The following is a 17,390-nucleotide window of genomic DNA, read 5'->3' on the forward strand; positions in this document are numbered from 1 at the left end:
TGTGAAATAGCCAGTGTTGGTGTTTCAGTTGTCTTCATGTTTTAGCTATGAATGGAGGCCAACTGCACCTGCCAAGTATTTCAGATTGGTGGCCCGTTTATGCAGGATTACTTTCTAGTACTTGATTTGCATTAGATTATTATTTTCTATGCTGCATATTTGAATGTGCTTTTAAAAATTGGTTGGAGGTGTCTTAACTTCCCTATACCCCAGACATATAGTTTGAATTAATAATGTAGAAAGTGCATGGGAGAGCCTTCACCCTTTCATGACTCAGTTATACTTGCAGCTTTAGAAGATTTGGATCACTTAAATGCTTTCATGGTGTATTTGAATCTCTAATGACATTTGTCAACATCATCCTGTAGTTGTGCAGAAGTTACACCAGTTTCCCTATCATTTAAAAGTGTCATGTTGAACTGTGTATTCATCACGTGCTTTGGGACCTAATGGACACCATCTTTCCACCAAGTTAGTTTGGGGAGACCCTGTTTCTCCCATCCTCTATAAAGCGCAGGGCATGGCTAAAGCCTTTGGCTACCTGAGACTTAAAAAAATCCCAGGTTCTGCAATCACCTCATTGCTCATGATGCTCTTGATCTCTCCAGTTTCTTACTTCTAGCACATTATTTTTGAAGTTTTGGGGCTTTTGCTTCAGGTTTTAAACTGGATGCAGGCTGTTGGAAAGCAAAATGCAACACTCCTTTGGTATAGGAAAGTTTTATCTGGAATTTATTAAAGTAACTTCATCAATAAATGGTGGCCTTGGGGTTTGCAGGTTGTATAGCCTACCATAATGCAGTTTTACACTCATATTGACAAAATGATCTCTTCCTCAGTAAATACAAACATGTAAATATTCAGTGAACATCACTTACTCACTCGTAAGAAACTGGATCGCTCTTAAGTTAGTGCTATTCTTCAGTGCAGTCTGGGGTTAAAAAAGCAGAACACGTTTTAAAGAAATAAGCTTTCAATGTATTGTTTTCATTGGAAATGTTCAATTGCTACTTTTGAAATCTTAATATGTATTTTTCAGATGTCCTGAATTTATTTCTTTGTCCTGTGAGGAACTTGAGAGAAATGAATACAGACAAATTATTTCATAAAACATGCGAAATGGCTGTGGATTGACAGTTAAATCTGTAATAGTGAATACATTCAATTTTCCCCTTTGTTCTGTGAGCAGTCACTTGTACTCTAAATGTCTATTTAATTTTTTAAGTAGATTAACGGGAAATGTTTGCATTATTTGATTATTGAATTGACTTCTCCAAATAATAGATCTTTTCCTCAAATATTTATGTGATATTGAAAATGTTTTTCCATAAGGGAAAAATGCTAAAAATGAATGGGGAACATATTTTGAGTTATTTGTAGTATATGCGCATAATGCCTCATCTGAAATCACTATACACTTGCCTTTCGTTGGGGAAAAAAAAGCAGTTTGTCATCTGTACTGCCTTTCAAAATTAGATTCAGATAATCCTACCTTTTTGAGTAAATAAGCAGCAGATTGGTCTTAAAAATGAAATTCAAGTAAGCTCTTGATATGTGATATAAAAAATAAATAAGCTAATATGTGAGCAACACAGAGCATTTCAGTGATAGATGATAATATAGATTACCTTTGTTGTTTACATAATTAGGCTGGGCAGGGAAACGAGAGGGAGAAAGAAGCATTAATAAATGCTTTTGTTTAGTCCTGTGTGGTTGGGGTTTTTTTTATTTTGGATTTTTTCTGCGCTTCATGTGTGCATGTGGTTTGCAGTGCACGGATGAGGAATTGTATAGGAAATTTGCAGCTGCTCTAGTTATTCAGTAAGATTTGTATAAGCTGGCACAAGGGACAAAATTAGAGGGAACTTGAACGAGTGCCGTGCAGTTTATTAGCTAGGCAGCCATAATTTTGACCTTGCTGTGGGTTAAAGGACACAGACCTGAGAAGAAATCTGTTTATCATGTAGGGAATTCATGCCATCCCTGACAGTGTACAGTGAACAAGATGGATGATCTGCCAAATTGGTCCCTCGCATGGGTGAATCAGGGCAAATTTACAGTACAATTCCTTTGCTGCTCCTGATACAAAAATAACATTTGCTGGGTTTTGTATTCAGTTGTATGATGACCTAGGGTGAACAGAGAAAAGAAATAAGATTTTTAAGATCCCTATTACCTTAAAGATTTATATGCGCCTTGCTTTCCTTTTATGTCTGCCTCTTTTGCATCTCTCAAAGCACGAAGGAAAAAGTCCAATTGTTTGGTTTGAGAGACCAACTTTATGTAAGTGTGTCAGGGAACCTCTCTTCAATGCAGCATCGTGAAAGCTGCTATTACCTTGAACAAGACAATTACACTGTGCACCCTGCTTCGCTTGAACCCTACTTTTACTTACGTAGTATTTTCCTTTAGTATTTGGGATATGTTTCCATGCTACACAAGCTGCGTGTTCTGTAATGATTTGACAATATTCTGGATAATAAACAAGCAAACTTGAAAAATAGTGACATTTGCTATTGGCCATCAGCGTGGTAGCGACAGGACATGATGCTGCAGACCGAACTGCTCTCATAGTAGTGTTGCAGTACTCAGGAAAACACAATTCTGTTAGAGGGACTAAGTTTTTGATGTCGACTAGCCTCATCCTTGTACAATTGCGAGCATTGTAAGCTTCCTCCAGAGATCTCGAGACAAATCCGCTGATGTGTGAATCTGAGATACATGCGGTTAACCGTGTCAAATAATGAGATGTGAGACAGCAAGGAGGAGGAAGCAGTCCCACAAAAATGGGGAAGAACTGTGAATGGAAAAATTGCCTGTGCTCTTTATCTTTTGAAGGGAATTGTTCTAAACCACATTGTCTACGTGTTGTTGCTTTAAAAAATGTTTAGACTGAACCCTTGATGTCTGGATTTTCTGCATAAGCTCAGTTGGTACGTTCCGTTAGAGATAAATGTGAATTTATTAGGGGAAAACAACATTTTGTACAGAACCTATTGTTGTTGGCAAATTAACAGATTCAGAAAGCTTTCTTTTAAACAAAGTGTCACAATAACAGATTTGAGTGTCTTCTGATCCACTAGCTAACTTTATGGTGGATTCTCAAACACGTTAATTAATACAACATAATCACAAACTGTATTTTAATCTTGTTAAGTTATTTCTGGGCAAAGAGAAGTGCAAAAATGTGATACGAGTGATAAACAAAATGAAATCAATAACACTCTCAAGATAAAAAGTTGTATCAGTTGTAGAAAATCCCTTATGACACTACAAAAATAGTGGCTGAGTGAGTGAGTTACAAGTCACAGAAGGAGACTTAAACCAGTCTATAATGGTAGATTTAAGAGCATCCTTATACAAAAATGGTGTGGAAAGCAAAACTATGAGATTTCCTGACCAAGGAAATTTCTTGCAAACTTACAGACTATTGCACTTCATTTTTTCCTGATTTTTATTTGTACATCTTGTCTCTATAAGAAAGCAGAGATGACTCAAGATAAAATTAGAAAATAATTCTGTTTTTAAAAAGAGGCTTTTTAGTAACCAAGTCATAACAAGTAGCATTTTGCATACTTAGGCATTTCTTTAAGTAGGTGGAATATAAATGAGAAGGAAAGTTAAATATCCTGCAATCAAAACATTACAATTTTGCTAAAGTGGGGACTTTTTTCTTTTTTTAATTGCAGAAAGCACTCCAAAGACTTCTGCCAGTTGCAGTCCTGCTCCTGAATCTCCCATGAGTTCCAGTGAATCAGTGAAAAGCCTGACTGAATTGGTACAGCAACCCTGTCCCACTATAGAGACAAGTAAAGACGGCAAATCCCAAGAACCTAGCGAGCCGCCTGCTTCTGAATCCCAGTCTACAACACCTTTGCCACTGTCGGGCCACTCGGCACTCAGCATCCAAGAACTGGTTGCTATGTCCCCTGAGCTGGATACATATGGCATTACGAAGAGGGTCAAAGAAGTGCTAACAGACAACAATCTTGGTAAATCGCTTTATTCTCATTTCTTGACCAAAATAAAACGAAGGTGTTCATGCTTTTATTTTTAAACTATATTTCAGTAGATGTTTACAAGAATACTTGGTTTTGACTCTGGTCTAAGCTTTAATCTGTTAAAAAGTTTTTTATTTTTTTTAAACTAGTAGAAAAATCCTTTCAGATTGTCACACTCTACTTAAAATGTCATCATACCCTTGCTCTTAAGCTCTGCTCCTGGCTCACCAGCCAGATACTGCTCCCACCTCCCTAAATACAGTCCAGCAGGCTGTCGAGAAGACCAGAACCCCAAAGCCAGTGTGATCTCCCCTTGAGAAACGTTGTTTTCCCCATGCTTGTAGATTCAAGGCCCCAACATTTTAGGCATAGGTGAAGTACAGTCCAGCATGATTGGAGAGGGAGGTGCATCACAAGCAAAAGTCATAGCGTACCTGTAGAGCTGGGAGGGTAAATTCAGACTCAGTTGAGGTTTAGATAAACCTGTAGATAAGTGTGTGGGGCCATTCAGTTATTTTGCTTAGAGGTGTGCAAAGCTAAGGCTGCTCTTGCTTACAGATGAGGTTTTGAATTAAGTTTAATGTTGACATGGCTATATATTTGGAATAGTCAAAGGGAATGACCTGATCTGAGTATGGGAAATCCATGCTTAATACTGCGACTGTCTCTCTAAATCACTAGTTCTTCATATGTGTTTAACACTTGCTTCCCTCACAAGGCATTGGGAAACCTTTAGGAGTCCTTTGAAGTCTCTAGCGGGAAGGCAGTAAGGCTGCCCCAGTGTTACCTGCACATGCTTCTGGGGCTTAGCAGGGGATTCATCTCGCCTGCATTTAGATGTTCAAAATAGATGTCTGAGATGGTTGGGATGAATCACTCCCCAGAAGTACCAGTTTCTCTCCATTCACTACAGATGGGACCAAAAACATAAGCGTAGCTTTAGATTACTGATGATACTTATGTGGGAAGAATTCCATCCATATCATCTGAACACTGTGACTGTAATAAGTAAAAACTCCTTTATTTTAGTATGTAAGGAAGCCTTTTTTCAGCTAGACAGAGAATAACATGTTATTACCTTAGATTTTTTATTTTTTTTTAAAGGGGAAAAATACTGGGATGGGGGAGGTTGCAAGTTCTCATTTAACATAATTTGGGAAAAAAAGAAAATGGCCCTGATCATGGACATACCCTGCATGAGATTGTGTTCCACTGAACCCAGCAGAATTACTTGCTCGTGCACATTGGCATGGGCAGATTGTGATTGCTTGTTCAGTGGAGATACTGTAGAGATAAAACCACAAGTCACGGTAAGGGTTTGCAGGTTCAAGCCCCTAGTTTTTGGGCAAAATGCTGTTGAGTGCTGTACCTGCTCTGGTGTTCCAGAGAGGTTTGAAAAAGTATTTTTGTTTACATTTGCTTTGATGCCATTTTTACTTAGTCTTTTTTATTTCCCATGATTTTTGTTTTCCTACAGTGTGGCTGACAAGCCTAAAAAGCAGCAGAAGAGCCAGGAAATGTGCCCCAAACTCTGCATTAGGTGTGGAACCAGTTTCAATGTCTCCTTTTGCGCCCTCAGTGTGCTAGTGCACCAGATTGACTCGGTGCACAGGTTTCTCTGTCTTAGGCCACAGGGCCTTGTGAACCTGTCTTAGGCAACTGGTGGTGGCTCAGTTGTTCCAATATCATCGGCCAGTAAAGACCACGGTTGTGCAAAACCATTCAAGATGTGTTTGGCGGGTCTCTCCTCCCGTGCCTTTTAGCATTTGTTCAACACTCACCATTTTAGCAAACGATGCTGGCAGCATTAACACTGGGATGTTGCTGGTATTCCTAGTCCCAAATGTCATAGTATTATCAGTGATTCCCTGTTGGGCAACATAGAGAGGGAGGCAAATTCAGTGAGCTATTGAAGGATGGCAATGGTGGGGATTTTGCAGAAAGGGCCAGGACTAACCATGAAACCAGCATGATTTGCAGAAAGTTTTGTCCATGAGGAGCTACATCAGTGGCAACAGGCGTGAAGGATATTAGGGTAAAAGATGGAGAGAATTAGCAGGAGTTTTAGGAAACCTGTGCTTAAAAGTATTCCAGTTATTAATAGCACTCTGATGAAGATGGAGTGTGATACACCTGCTACCTCCTGAGAATTATTTCTAACACATTCCCCATTAGCTTGGGAGTCTTTCAGGTGTTTTATCCTGTCCTGCAGTATCCTGGGATAAAACAAATGACACAAACATCTTTAGCTTTGTTCTTAACACCTAGAGAACATGTTGTTACCTCCTTCCACGTTTGCATTTTTAATTTTTAGGCTGTAGTTTGAAGTTCCTTTTGTTTAGGAGCATTGCTAGTACCTGATCTGGGCTGCTTTTTCCCAACGCTTTTGCAAATTTGTGCCAGTATTCCTGTTCATGTGGCCACACAGTAAACTGGACCAGTTGGTCTGAGTCAAAAGAGGCCGTTTTATTCTTGGTAGGTTAGTCTGACTCGGATCAGCTTCCTGCTCCAATTTACTGCGCAGCCACGCGGGCAGTGGCAGTGGCCGCACTGGCACTGCACAGCGGCTCTCGGAGCTCTCACGGCCGCTGGGAGAAATGCTCATCGCATTGCAGCCTGGGCACAGCCTGGGGTTAGAAACTGTGGGGAACATTAAAGGAAAGTTATTTATGAAGGCAAATTAAAAGATTTTTAAAGTAGCTGTCTTATCTTGCTAGTAGCTGGCAGGTTTAAAGGTAAATGGATGAGGCCTTACTGATGTTTTTAAATACAAACAGGGAGTAGGTTAACTCTGCAATACGCGTGATCTAAAATTGGCCCTGAATTACATCTTTTGTCTGATTTTCCTGATATTGACGGTAGTGGAAAATGACTTATTACTTAGGAACTTCAGTGAATTCTGAATTTAGGTTTCTGTTCAGTCTGTAAGACCATTTCCAGGGTTAGTTTTAGAGCTTATTAGCAGACTGTGTCATGTTAGCCCTGTCCTCGTTTCCCCTTTCTGCCTTCCCTTATCTCAGCTGCTTCCTCCAAAAGCTATGCAGACCCACCTGCCCCATGCATCTGAATGGGACGTTCTGCAGCTTCTAACTGGTCCCACATTCCTTCCTCTCCCCATACAGGCAAAAAAAAAAAATCACCAGGGCAAAAGTCTTGGGATGTTTTTAAAGAGGAGGAGGAGATTCATAGAGTTAAGCACAGGGGATGGGTCTGTAGAGCAGATACTTTCCACAACCTGTTTCTGTCAGGATCAGGTGAGGCTATGAAGGCAAGAGTTGATGGTCCTTTTGCAAGCACGGGCATGTCCTGCAGAGCTGTAGGAGCATAAGCCCCCACGCATCTGCGTTGTCTCTTAGGGATCTGTTTGTTGCCACTGGCTAAGAATGCTGGCATTGCTAGGAAGTGAAGGAAAGGCGTTCTGCTTTGTGTTAGTGAGGGCATTCAGAAGCTACAGATCAGACACAAGACCCTGAGGCCTAAACTTGGTCGGTATGGAAAGATCTTTGGGTTACCTTGAAAATACATGATAGCTGCGCTTCTATCAGAAATCACCGGTGATGAGTCAGATGACTTCAGGCTCTGTCTTGTAAAAAAAAGCTGTTCCATATCAAGGCAGTTTAGCTTAGGAAGAACACTGAAGTGAAGGAAGGGGTTTAGAAAACCAGCTGTATCACTGGGTTTGAGCTGCACAGGCATTTTCCGCAGTCTTTGATAAGTTAGATTTTAACCATATGAAAATAGTATTACCAATGTACATACAAATGCTGTGCATTGGAAAGCATATGCAGTTTTCACCCTGCTAGATGATAGCATTTTAAAAGAGAACTCAAATTAAGTGTTCTTAACTAGAAGTACTGTAGAGGCTGTAAAAAAAGCTGTTACATTGTAAAATGTGATTATCTGTGGTTGGTAAGACACAGTTAGAACACCACAGATAGTACAACACAGCAAATATGTACGTACATGTGTCTTGGCGGACACTTACATGACCGTTGCTGAATGGGTGGGTTGCACTAGTCTTGGTTCATTGATTGCTTGAAATGTTTGGATTGCCCTGTTGGAACGAAGCTGTTGCACTACCCTCCTGCATAAGAGCTAAGTAGCCTCACTGTTCTCACTAGTTGCCTGCTTAGCTAGAAGTTCCGTTTATTTTAATCACATTGATTTTATTTTTTGCACACTGTTTCACTGTAAGATCCTGGTCCCCAAACATGTTGAGCTCCCCTCTTTGCCACAGTCAGATCCTAAGGATTAAACGAAAGCTCAATACTTACACTTTTAGTGGGGGGCAGAGCTTTTATTCTTCTAAATGTTTCCTTTGGGTTTTCAACCAATTCTGAAGTAAGAATAATTGACGAATGATTTCGTAGACGTGTTCTGTCTTTTTAGTTAGCCTTGTCTCTTAGCTGAATGAATTCATGCGATTTTCAATTTCGTATTAGGTCAGCGTTTGTTTGGGGAGACAATCCTAGGGCTAACACAAGGCTCTGTCTCAGACCTTCTGGCTCGCCCGAAGCCCTGGCACAAGCTGAGTTTGAAGGGACGGGAACCCTTTGTCCGCATGCAGCTGTGGCTGAACGATCCCAACAACGTGGAGAAGCTGATGGATATGAAACGAATGGAGAAAAAAGGTAACTTGGAGGAGACTGCTGACTCATGTTTTCTGTTATTTCAAAGATGACCGTGTCTTTTATAATTCTCCATAAATAGTATAAAGGCACCATTGATCCAGTATTATGAAGGTTATGCACAAGGACTTCATGACAGCTTTTTTTGATGCTAGCTGAAGCAGATACATCTCAAAAAAACCAAAAAAACTAACCCCAAACCCGGAATACTCACCAGCTGTCATGAAATCATTGCTATATTCTCCTATAGATTAATTACTGAGGCCCTGGTGTATCACTGATAACTTGCCTTACCAAATGAGAAATGTGAGTTTGGGAGCTGGCTTTGGGTTATTAGTTAATAGTGCTGCAGCTGGTCACAGATGTTGGGCTTGAAGAACTGCGCATTGATTCCTGAGAGAGCTTCTTGCCAGTCCTGCACTGGTGGTCGCTAGCAGGAAAGAAAAATGCAGTCTTTATAAAAGGGCGTTTGAGAATAATTAAATTTGTAGCCTTTATAGGGATGGGGAAAGGTGATTGTGTTAATACATGCTCGCATAAAACAGCGAGGTCATGAGTATGTACCAGTGAGAGTTCTAAGTTTTTATTGGGTATCTTAGTAGGGAGTATATCATGAAAATTTATCCTACTCTCTATATTTTAAAGTCATTACTAAAAACCAGTGGTTATTCAGAGCCCTGTTTTTAGTACATTCGTGTGATTTTACAAGAGAGACTCATAGGCTGCCATTATCAGCAGTTAACTAATTAATGATATATACATCTCTTGAGCTATCCCTTAATGATATTAGTACAGACAGCATTAATCGTGTGCACTGAAAGCGCTGCTGTTGACTGATGTCCTGAAAGCATTAACACATTTGATCAAGACCTTTATGATTATATTAAAAATTGCAGTGAGGGAGCTTCTGGGAAAATTGTAGTCTTGCATGCTTTTAAGAAGAAATTCAAATCCTTGTCGTAGTAACCAGTATAATATAATGCAGTGCAGTATCTTGTCACAAATTGTGTATAATCTTCCGTGGGGAGTAAAATCCACTTGGGTTTCCCACTTACAACTGTAAACCAAAGGGAGCCATGATGGTTTTTGCTGTATTGGAAACATGGCAGAAATAAAATTGTCAACTATCTGGATTTTTATAGCCTCAAAGAGAATATCGCCCATAATGCAGGAAAATAAAATAAAAATAATTTAAAAGTAGTACTGACAATATCCTTTCAAAACTATTTTCTAAACTGGATTCTTATCAAACACTGTGCAATACATATGCTCTATAGATGGCACCTGAATAGAGATAAGGCTATAAATCATTGAGACTCTGTGCTGAGCTCCTGAACTGTGTAAGTGCTGTCCTCATAGCAGAGCACTCTAAAGTGAATTCAACCCTGTATTTTCTGCAAAATCCTTTCATGCAGGTAAGGATCCTGTGATTTAACCTTTTAAATTGCTCTAGAGCCACATTAAGAATTTAACTTTCCCTTCAGCTAATGTCAGTTAAAGAACAATGCAGCTGTATCTGCTACCAGTGAAACATTATTATCAATTATTTCTCTGCCACATTTTATTAAGGGAGTAAATTAATAATTATGATAAAGGTGAGCTGCATATATCTCTTTTTCTGTTCTGCCAGTCTGAAGTTTGTGCTATAAATGTCCATTTTAAAAGGTTCTGAAAATTTGCAATGTACATTAACTAACCTCTTTGGAGGAAGACGGGGGTTCACGCTCACTAGGCTGAGACACTCTGCACCACCTTTCCTGCCTTGGAAGAGTTCATTCCTCTTTCTTATAACCTCCCAGTGTGTGTGCTGCTCGTAACGTCACACTCCTCACTGAACACTACTGAAGCCTGCTGTCAGGAGAAAAGTTAATTCCCTTTATTTCCCCATTATTTCGCTTTTTAATAATCTTGTTCAATACCGCATAAGATAAAAATTATATTAAAAGGGGCTCTGTTTTACCTCAGTGGGCAGCCACTAGTCCTGCAATAGTGTCTGCTGCGTCTGTAGCTGAGCACATGCTGGAGAGTCTTCCCAGAGGGACACGGTGATGCTGGGTTTGCAACAGCAAGGGAAGAAAAAAGGTAGTAAAACTCAGGGGATACAGCTGGCCTTGACAAGTTGGTCTCAGACCCAGATCCAGACCTTTGCCCAAATTACATTTGGGGTTGGTTTTTTTTCATAGGTCTCCTGAGAAGTGGAAACCAATCACAGACAAAAAGCAAACTTCTCCAAAAATCAAGTGTGTTTGCGACTTGGATTCCAGTTTGAGCCTTGCTGTCACTGCAGATGTGCTGAATGATCTCCTTATGTTGTCTACACGCAGCACATATGTTTAAAATAAGAATTAAAAAGGAAAAGCTTTTATAAACATCATCTAAAGTTTCCAGAGACCACCATTAAAGCCTAAAGCTTAGGTGCTAGTTCAGCACGTGGTGAAATGCCAGGATTGTGCCTTTGGCCCAGTGGAAATTTGTTCTGATAATATATTATCCTCCAGAAAGCAATTGCTTATGACAAAACAGTGGGACATCCTTCTCTTTATTTTTATGTTAAGGAAATACATGCATTTATAGAATTTGTTCCATTCAAATGAGAGAGACCCAAATAAGCCATTGCACCTTTTGTGATCCCAGTGTGAGGTTACAAAAGCAGAGGTAGACATTAAGGCATGAAATTTTTCCCAAGCTATCATAGCTCTGTGCTGTCCTTAGGAGTCTAAAGATGGGAGCTCTGACCTGCCAGAAATGCCATCCTTTGGAGAGCAGAGAAAGCAGATTCAGAGCATCCCGATACATGGGTGTCTCGTGTTAACTCAGTCGCCTAACCAAATTGCAGAAACTCCAGTTAGAAATAGCCTAAACACCTTTTACATCTTCCATGCGAGGTTCTGTTTTGTCTCGTGGCCTCCTTTAAGCTGCTGCACGTTGCTGAAGTGATAGATGCTGTCTTTCAGCCCTCTTGGTTGTGCTGTCAAAGGAGACAAGGGAACCTTGTATATAGTTTGGATGTCAATGCAAGTTTGAAGTAACACCTGGGAGTCTTTGAGATTAAAGATCTTATATAAATGTGAGATTATATTGCTGGAATGATTAATTCCATGGTTGAAGGTTGTAACAGTTCCTTGAAGACTGCAAAAATAAGGCCAATAGGTCACCTTGAAATAATGCATTTACCTGTGGTCACTTTGCAGCTCTACATCCTGTTGGAACAACTTGAATAGGTGATTTTTTTAATGCAGTTTATTTTTTAAAAAAAACCAACATTGCTTTTTATGGTTATTTCAAACACGTGCAAGACTGTATCATGGCAGAGTGATGGATCATGAGCAACTCACGTTCTGTTCCATATGAGTGATCTTACACAGTAGGCAATCCACAGGTAATCTGTCATATTCAGGAAGAACAAAATGAGGGCCACGCAGATACCCCCAAAGGTTACAGAGTGTGTTCAAAATTCGCTTAGATGATAGTAAGACACAGTGTAAAAAGGTCCCACTGGATGTACCACTGTGTAGAGGACAGGATGCTGAAACCCAGTGGAGACAGAAAACCTAGCCAGTCCTGTAGGGAGCTCTGCCAGGAGAAGTTGGCTTGTGTGAGAAGGGCTTTGAACATTTCAGTTTATTTGATTGCATTGAATTTTTATTCTTTGTGCACGCTCAGCCTAAAGGCAGAGCTGTGGGGAGAGAGAAATTTATTTTTTGAAGAATTTGGTTGCTGACCAGTGGGACGTGCCCCACATGGGTACCTGGCTCTGATCGGAGCTCCTGGCTGTTGGAGATCTAGTGCCTGCTACGTTGATGTCAGGCTGGTGTAATCTGGAACTTAATAGCCAAGGTTATCAAACTGCAGTTCTTGAATACCTAAACTCTTAAATATCTAGAAGGTATTTAACAGGCCATTAAATATTTTATTGACAAGATTCATCTATATTTGCTGTTTTCAGCCCCCTCATTAGCAATGCTTGTGCATGATACTGCCAGGTGCAGTAAATCCCACCTCTCTCTGCCCGGTGTAGATCAATCAAGTCAGTGACAGCGTTTGCTGGGACTCTTTCCTTGCAGTATTTGCCAGGATAATTCAGTCCCTGTCGGGAAGGAGGGTCAGCGGTGGTATTGCGTGCTTCTGCCGTCAGCCTCACTGAGCTCCGTCAGTGCAGCAAGAGCTTTCTTAAAAGTATATGCATTTTTGAAAGAGCCTTGCACAGGGGAGGAGGATGCTGTGGGCTGTTTTTCTTTCATAACCTGTCACCGCTATAACGAAGATCTGTAGGAAAAAGCAGCAAATGCCTGACAGGTTATTCAGCCCATCGCTGGGATCTCTGGGCTCCGGGCGCCATCGTGTGTTGGAGACGTGGCTGTGGCTGCCTTCAACTTCCATAGTCGTATTTTTAATTCAGAGACCTTACGTGTTAGAGACACCTTAGTGTACACCTTAAGTGTTTAACAACCAAAGCTATTTAAGTTGACATGAAGTATAACTGTCCTAATCAGGTGCCTATGTGGAAGTTCACCACTCTTGGAAGAGTGAATTTGAAATAAGTCACGTTAACTGAACCCTGTTATTCATGTCCCGTGTTCATTGAAAGAGCAGAAAACTCTGGCAGGTTTCCAGTCGATTTACCCTCTTTTCTTCCCCCTCTTTCTTCTTTTTCTGCCTCTTGCATCCTCCCCACATTTGCTTTCCTCTGATCTCTGATGATGCCCCTTCCTTTCTGTTGTCTCTGAATAGCCCATCCATGCATCTACAACCTGTCATCTTCACGTTTATTCCACAGCTCGTATATTCATTGATTTTGCATTTGTATTCAGCTGGGGATGATCCGATGCACTTCTCTTTCAGCCTACATGAAACGGCGACACAGCTCTGTTAGCGACAGTCAGTCTTGTGAGTCCTCATCCGCTGGAATAGACTACAGCCAGGGAGCCAGCCCGCAGCCGCAGCATCAGCTGAAGAAGCCCCGGGTGGTGCTGGCACCGGAAGAGAAAGAAGCTCTGAAACGAGCCTACCAGCAAAAGCCATACCCATCACCAAAAACCATTGAGGAACTCGCTACGCAGCTCAACTTGAAGACCAGCACCGTGATCAACTGGTTCCACAATTACAGGTATGAGATCTCCTGGGAGCCCTACTCATAAAGGATTTATTTTATTTGCATTGGCAGGGCACTACTCTGCTTCAGCAGACTGTGTCTGCTTCCGCTAGGGTTGAGCGGTTGTACAAAATGAACAGTTTCGACAGCAGGGAGGTTCTAACTAACAGTAATGCTAATGCTCCAGACTAATTTTAAGTCATCCCTGAGGAATAGCAATATTCACATATTGATGTAAGTAGTACTTTTAAACAGAAAGTCTCGCTTTTGGGATGGGTGTGGATTTAGACATGTCCACTATTGAATATTTATAACTCCCATTGCAGTAAGCAAGACTGGTCTTTCTTACTTGCATATGCACACGCACACAGACATAGACTCACAAGCATATATGTACAAATAGGTGTGTGTTGTGGGTGTTATGCGTAGGTCACTTGGGGGGGGGGGCCTGGAAGTGTCCTCTACTGGATGGCATCAGAATTGCACTGCTTTCATCATATAATTTTCCCACATAAAGACAAAAAGAGGATTTTCTTTTAGGTCTTGAGTCACTGAGCTCTGAAAATAGGCACAGCATGTGCTGTATTTCTGGGAAGCTCTGCACAGTCACGAAGGACAGAGAACCGATAACCCTGAAGTCAGTTGTGGCCGTAGATTTATTTCATTGTTATGATTAAATCATTGAATCCCACTGAAATGAAATAAGATGTTGGTCAGTTTAGTTCCTTTCTCATATTAGAAGGAACCTTCTCCACATTTAAACCATTGAAGTAGGTTTTGGCCTAGAGACACGAATAAAAAGAAACAATGCTGGAATGGCATATAAGAATTACAAGGATTTGAATAAACTTATTATCGACTGTGCTTGGGATTGGGAATCTTAATTAGTGCAGCAGACTTTTCTCCAAGAAATTTGTGCTAATGAATATTGAACAGGTATAGTTAAGATACCAGATTTAGTACTGTTCTGCTCCTTCACTCAAAGCCAGTAATGTTCCTAATTAGTCCAGATTGCTAAACTTGTTTGTTTTTAGAAACTGCTAACATTTAAAGGGTATTTTCCACTTTGGCCGTTCTCAGCTTTTAATGGGGAAGTTGCTGAAGCAGAAGCAGCACAGTTTAATGAGATATCTCATAAATATTATGCACAATAGTTAAATAATGTTTATAGTAAACAATATAAAATTTAAAAATTATAACCAACAAGTAATCATATTTACACTGAATTTCATTGACTTGAATTTGCTACAGATGCAGCCTCTTTCACTGCTCAGAGTTCTCCAAATGCAGGCCTCTCTTCCAATTCCCACTTCTAGGCAATTATACACAAGTTGGAGGAATGCCTATGAAAATATGTTCCCTTCGGCCTGACAGCAAAATGTGCTGTTCTCACTTACGCAGACAAGTGCAGGAGCACTGGTGGCATGTGTCATCTTCCTCATTATCATGAGATCTCCTGTTTAGGCGTGCTGCGAGAAAGCGTGACAAGTCATGATTGATCAGCGTGTTTAGCCACACCAAGCTATACATTAATGTAGACTAGGTGCTGACAGTTGTATACAAAATAAAAAATGTATAAACAAGGTGCTATAGGCTGGTGGGTAGCACAAGCCTCACAGCACTGAGTGATCTGGACCTGCTCCCAGATGTGCTGCTGAGTCTCCAGGACTTTAAAGAGATGTTTCAAGCCTGTTCGGAGCCCTCGGTGCTCTGAGCGGTTGCCACTACTGAAAAATCAAAACACATGCCTGTTCTTTTCCTCTGTACGATAATTTTCTTAGCTTTCATGCATGAAGTGCTCTTAAATCATTTGCAGGACATTGCAGAAGAGGTACAAGTTACATGTTCTGCTCAGGGAACAGGGTCTGTCTGTTCTGCAGCTCATGTATTAAAAGAAATGGGTAGCCTTTCCCCTCTTCATCTTCTCCAGGCCACACTTAACTTTATTTATCTCTTTTATACTCTACCTCAGCCATTTCTCTTCCAAACTGAAGAGTCTTCATACAGAAGCAGTTCCACATCTCAGACCATCTAGTTATTCTTTAATACACATTTTTCTTTAAAGTAACTTCAGGTAAGGCAGGTTACAGATTTGGACAAGTTTCTGTTCCTGTCGCTTGGGAATCCTGTTGCAGTGATGCTTTTCCTTTGGGATTCAGCCCAAACCTCACTTTCCAAAGCTGGTTGCTACAGCAGAATCTACCTTTATATCCACCAGATAGGAAGTCGGCACTAGCATTTATTCTCTGCAGCAAAAGAAACTTAAAAAAAAATCCTCAGCAGCAAAGAAATAATTCACTTCAGAATATAAATGAGTGTAAAGGATTTTGACATGTCTGCAAAATTCTCCAAGTCTATGGCTTTGCATAGCCAATAGCCCTCAGAACATAGCCAATCACATAGCTCTCGGAACATAAAAATAAATATACCTCACTTTGCATTAGTGGAGCACATAGAGGACACATCGGAGTTTGAGGCTCTGTTGTCTTAAGAATGGTACAGAAGAGTAGGAGGTAGGGATTTCTATCCCATTTCACATGTGGAAACTGGCACATAAATTCAGTAAGGTCACAGAGATGATACTACAGAAGCATCAGGAATTAAACCAAACTTTCTTGAATTGTAATCTAGCGCTCTTGGATCCTAAATTTCATTGCTCTTACTCTGGGCATATTTTTCAATGAACTGTAGCTTTGTGCTTGTTTAGATGTTGTGTGAAGCCTTGTACAGGGAACTTCAACATCTACCGCAGGAGATCTCTGATATTTTGAGTTACACTGATGAATGCCAAGAGGATGTGTTGATGTTGAGGCCAACCCCTTCCACCAAGAGGAATGCTCTCTGGAATTTCCTAGCTGCTGTCACCAGTTCTTCTTTACCGTAGGGATTTAATTACTGTGTTAATCAGGAGCCAGACTAGATTCCAGAAGCAATATATTGGGTGTGAATTCCGGGGATTTCCACAGACATTGAACCTGTATTCTGTAGGGCTGTGGTCAGATACTCAGTGAGCATGTCATCATCCAGTGTCTTGCTGGAGCTGAGGTATTTTAAATGCTATGCAGGCACAAAGCTCTTACCTGTTTCCTCTCCTGACTTGGGGAATGTTACGGAAGCAGGGTGTTCTGGATCAATGTCCATGCAGGGAGATTATAGGCATAAATAGAGCCTGATAATCAATGTTGCAGGATGCATGCAATTAATGGTAATAGAACATTAATGTTAGCACCTGGTAATAGAACATTAATGTTAGCACCTGTGGTCTTCTGTTGGGTGAATAATATTCTCCTAGGGAAAATTACAGACCCCCTAAATCCTTCAAAAGTGTAGAGTCAGCAAGTACTGCTGAAATACTCTGTTGCATTTCAAGTAAGTCAATAATATCATTAGCTTCAAAAGCAGGATTCAGATGGTGTTCTGCATTTATCCTAATTTTTTTCCATTGTGTGCTGTCTTCCATAGCATGTTTAGGGAAAAATGAAAAATTCGTACAGCCATCAGTGTTGGGACAGCATTTCACTTGTGATTTGCAAGACCCTTAGCAGTTCTCCCTGGCTAAAACCAAAAGTGTTATCTTCACTCTGAAAGATAAATTTTTGCTAAACTCTCCCTGTGTCTGTAGTCTCATGCCTGACCACAGGTCATTGAGGCTCCCTCTTGGTTGCAAAT

The 17,390-nt window shown here is 40.6% G+C and overlaps 1 protein-coding gene across 11 annotated transcripts in view; it reads left to right on the plus strand.

The window, feature by feature from the left end:
* Window positions 1-17,390, plus strand: part of CUX1 (cut like homeobox 1) — a 284,036-nt gene that overhangs the window by 230,767 nt on the left and 35,879 nt on the right. For 5 of the 11 annotated variants that reach the window (XM_041126411.1, XM_041126412.1, XM_041126413.1 and 2 more), the window contains 4 exons: window positions 3,690-3,992; window positions 5,479-5,541; window positions 8,444-8,632; window positions 13,472-13,736. The exons of 1 other annotated variant lie outside the window; for it this stretch is intronic. In XM_041126411.1, the coding sequence (XP_040982345.1) occupies window positions 3,690-3,992; window positions 5,479-5,541; window positions 8,444-8,632; window positions 13,472-13,736 (820 nt within the window). Of the gene's footprint in view, window positions 1-3,689; window positions 3,993-5,478; window positions 5,542-8,443; window positions 8,633-13,469; window positions 13,737-17,390 lie in introns of those variants that run through there. 5 more of the 11 variants (XM_030027002.1, XM_030027003.1, XM_030027007.1 and 2 more) reach the window with 2 other exon arrangements.

This window comes from Aquila chrysaetos, chromosome 10 (genome assembly GCF_900496995.4).
Source record: "Aquila chrysaetos chrysaetos chromosome 10, bAquChr1.4, whole genome shotgun sequence".
NCBI classification, from domain to species: Eukaryota; Metazoa; Chordata; class Aves; order Accipitriformes; family Accipitridae; genus Aquila; species Aquila chrysaetos.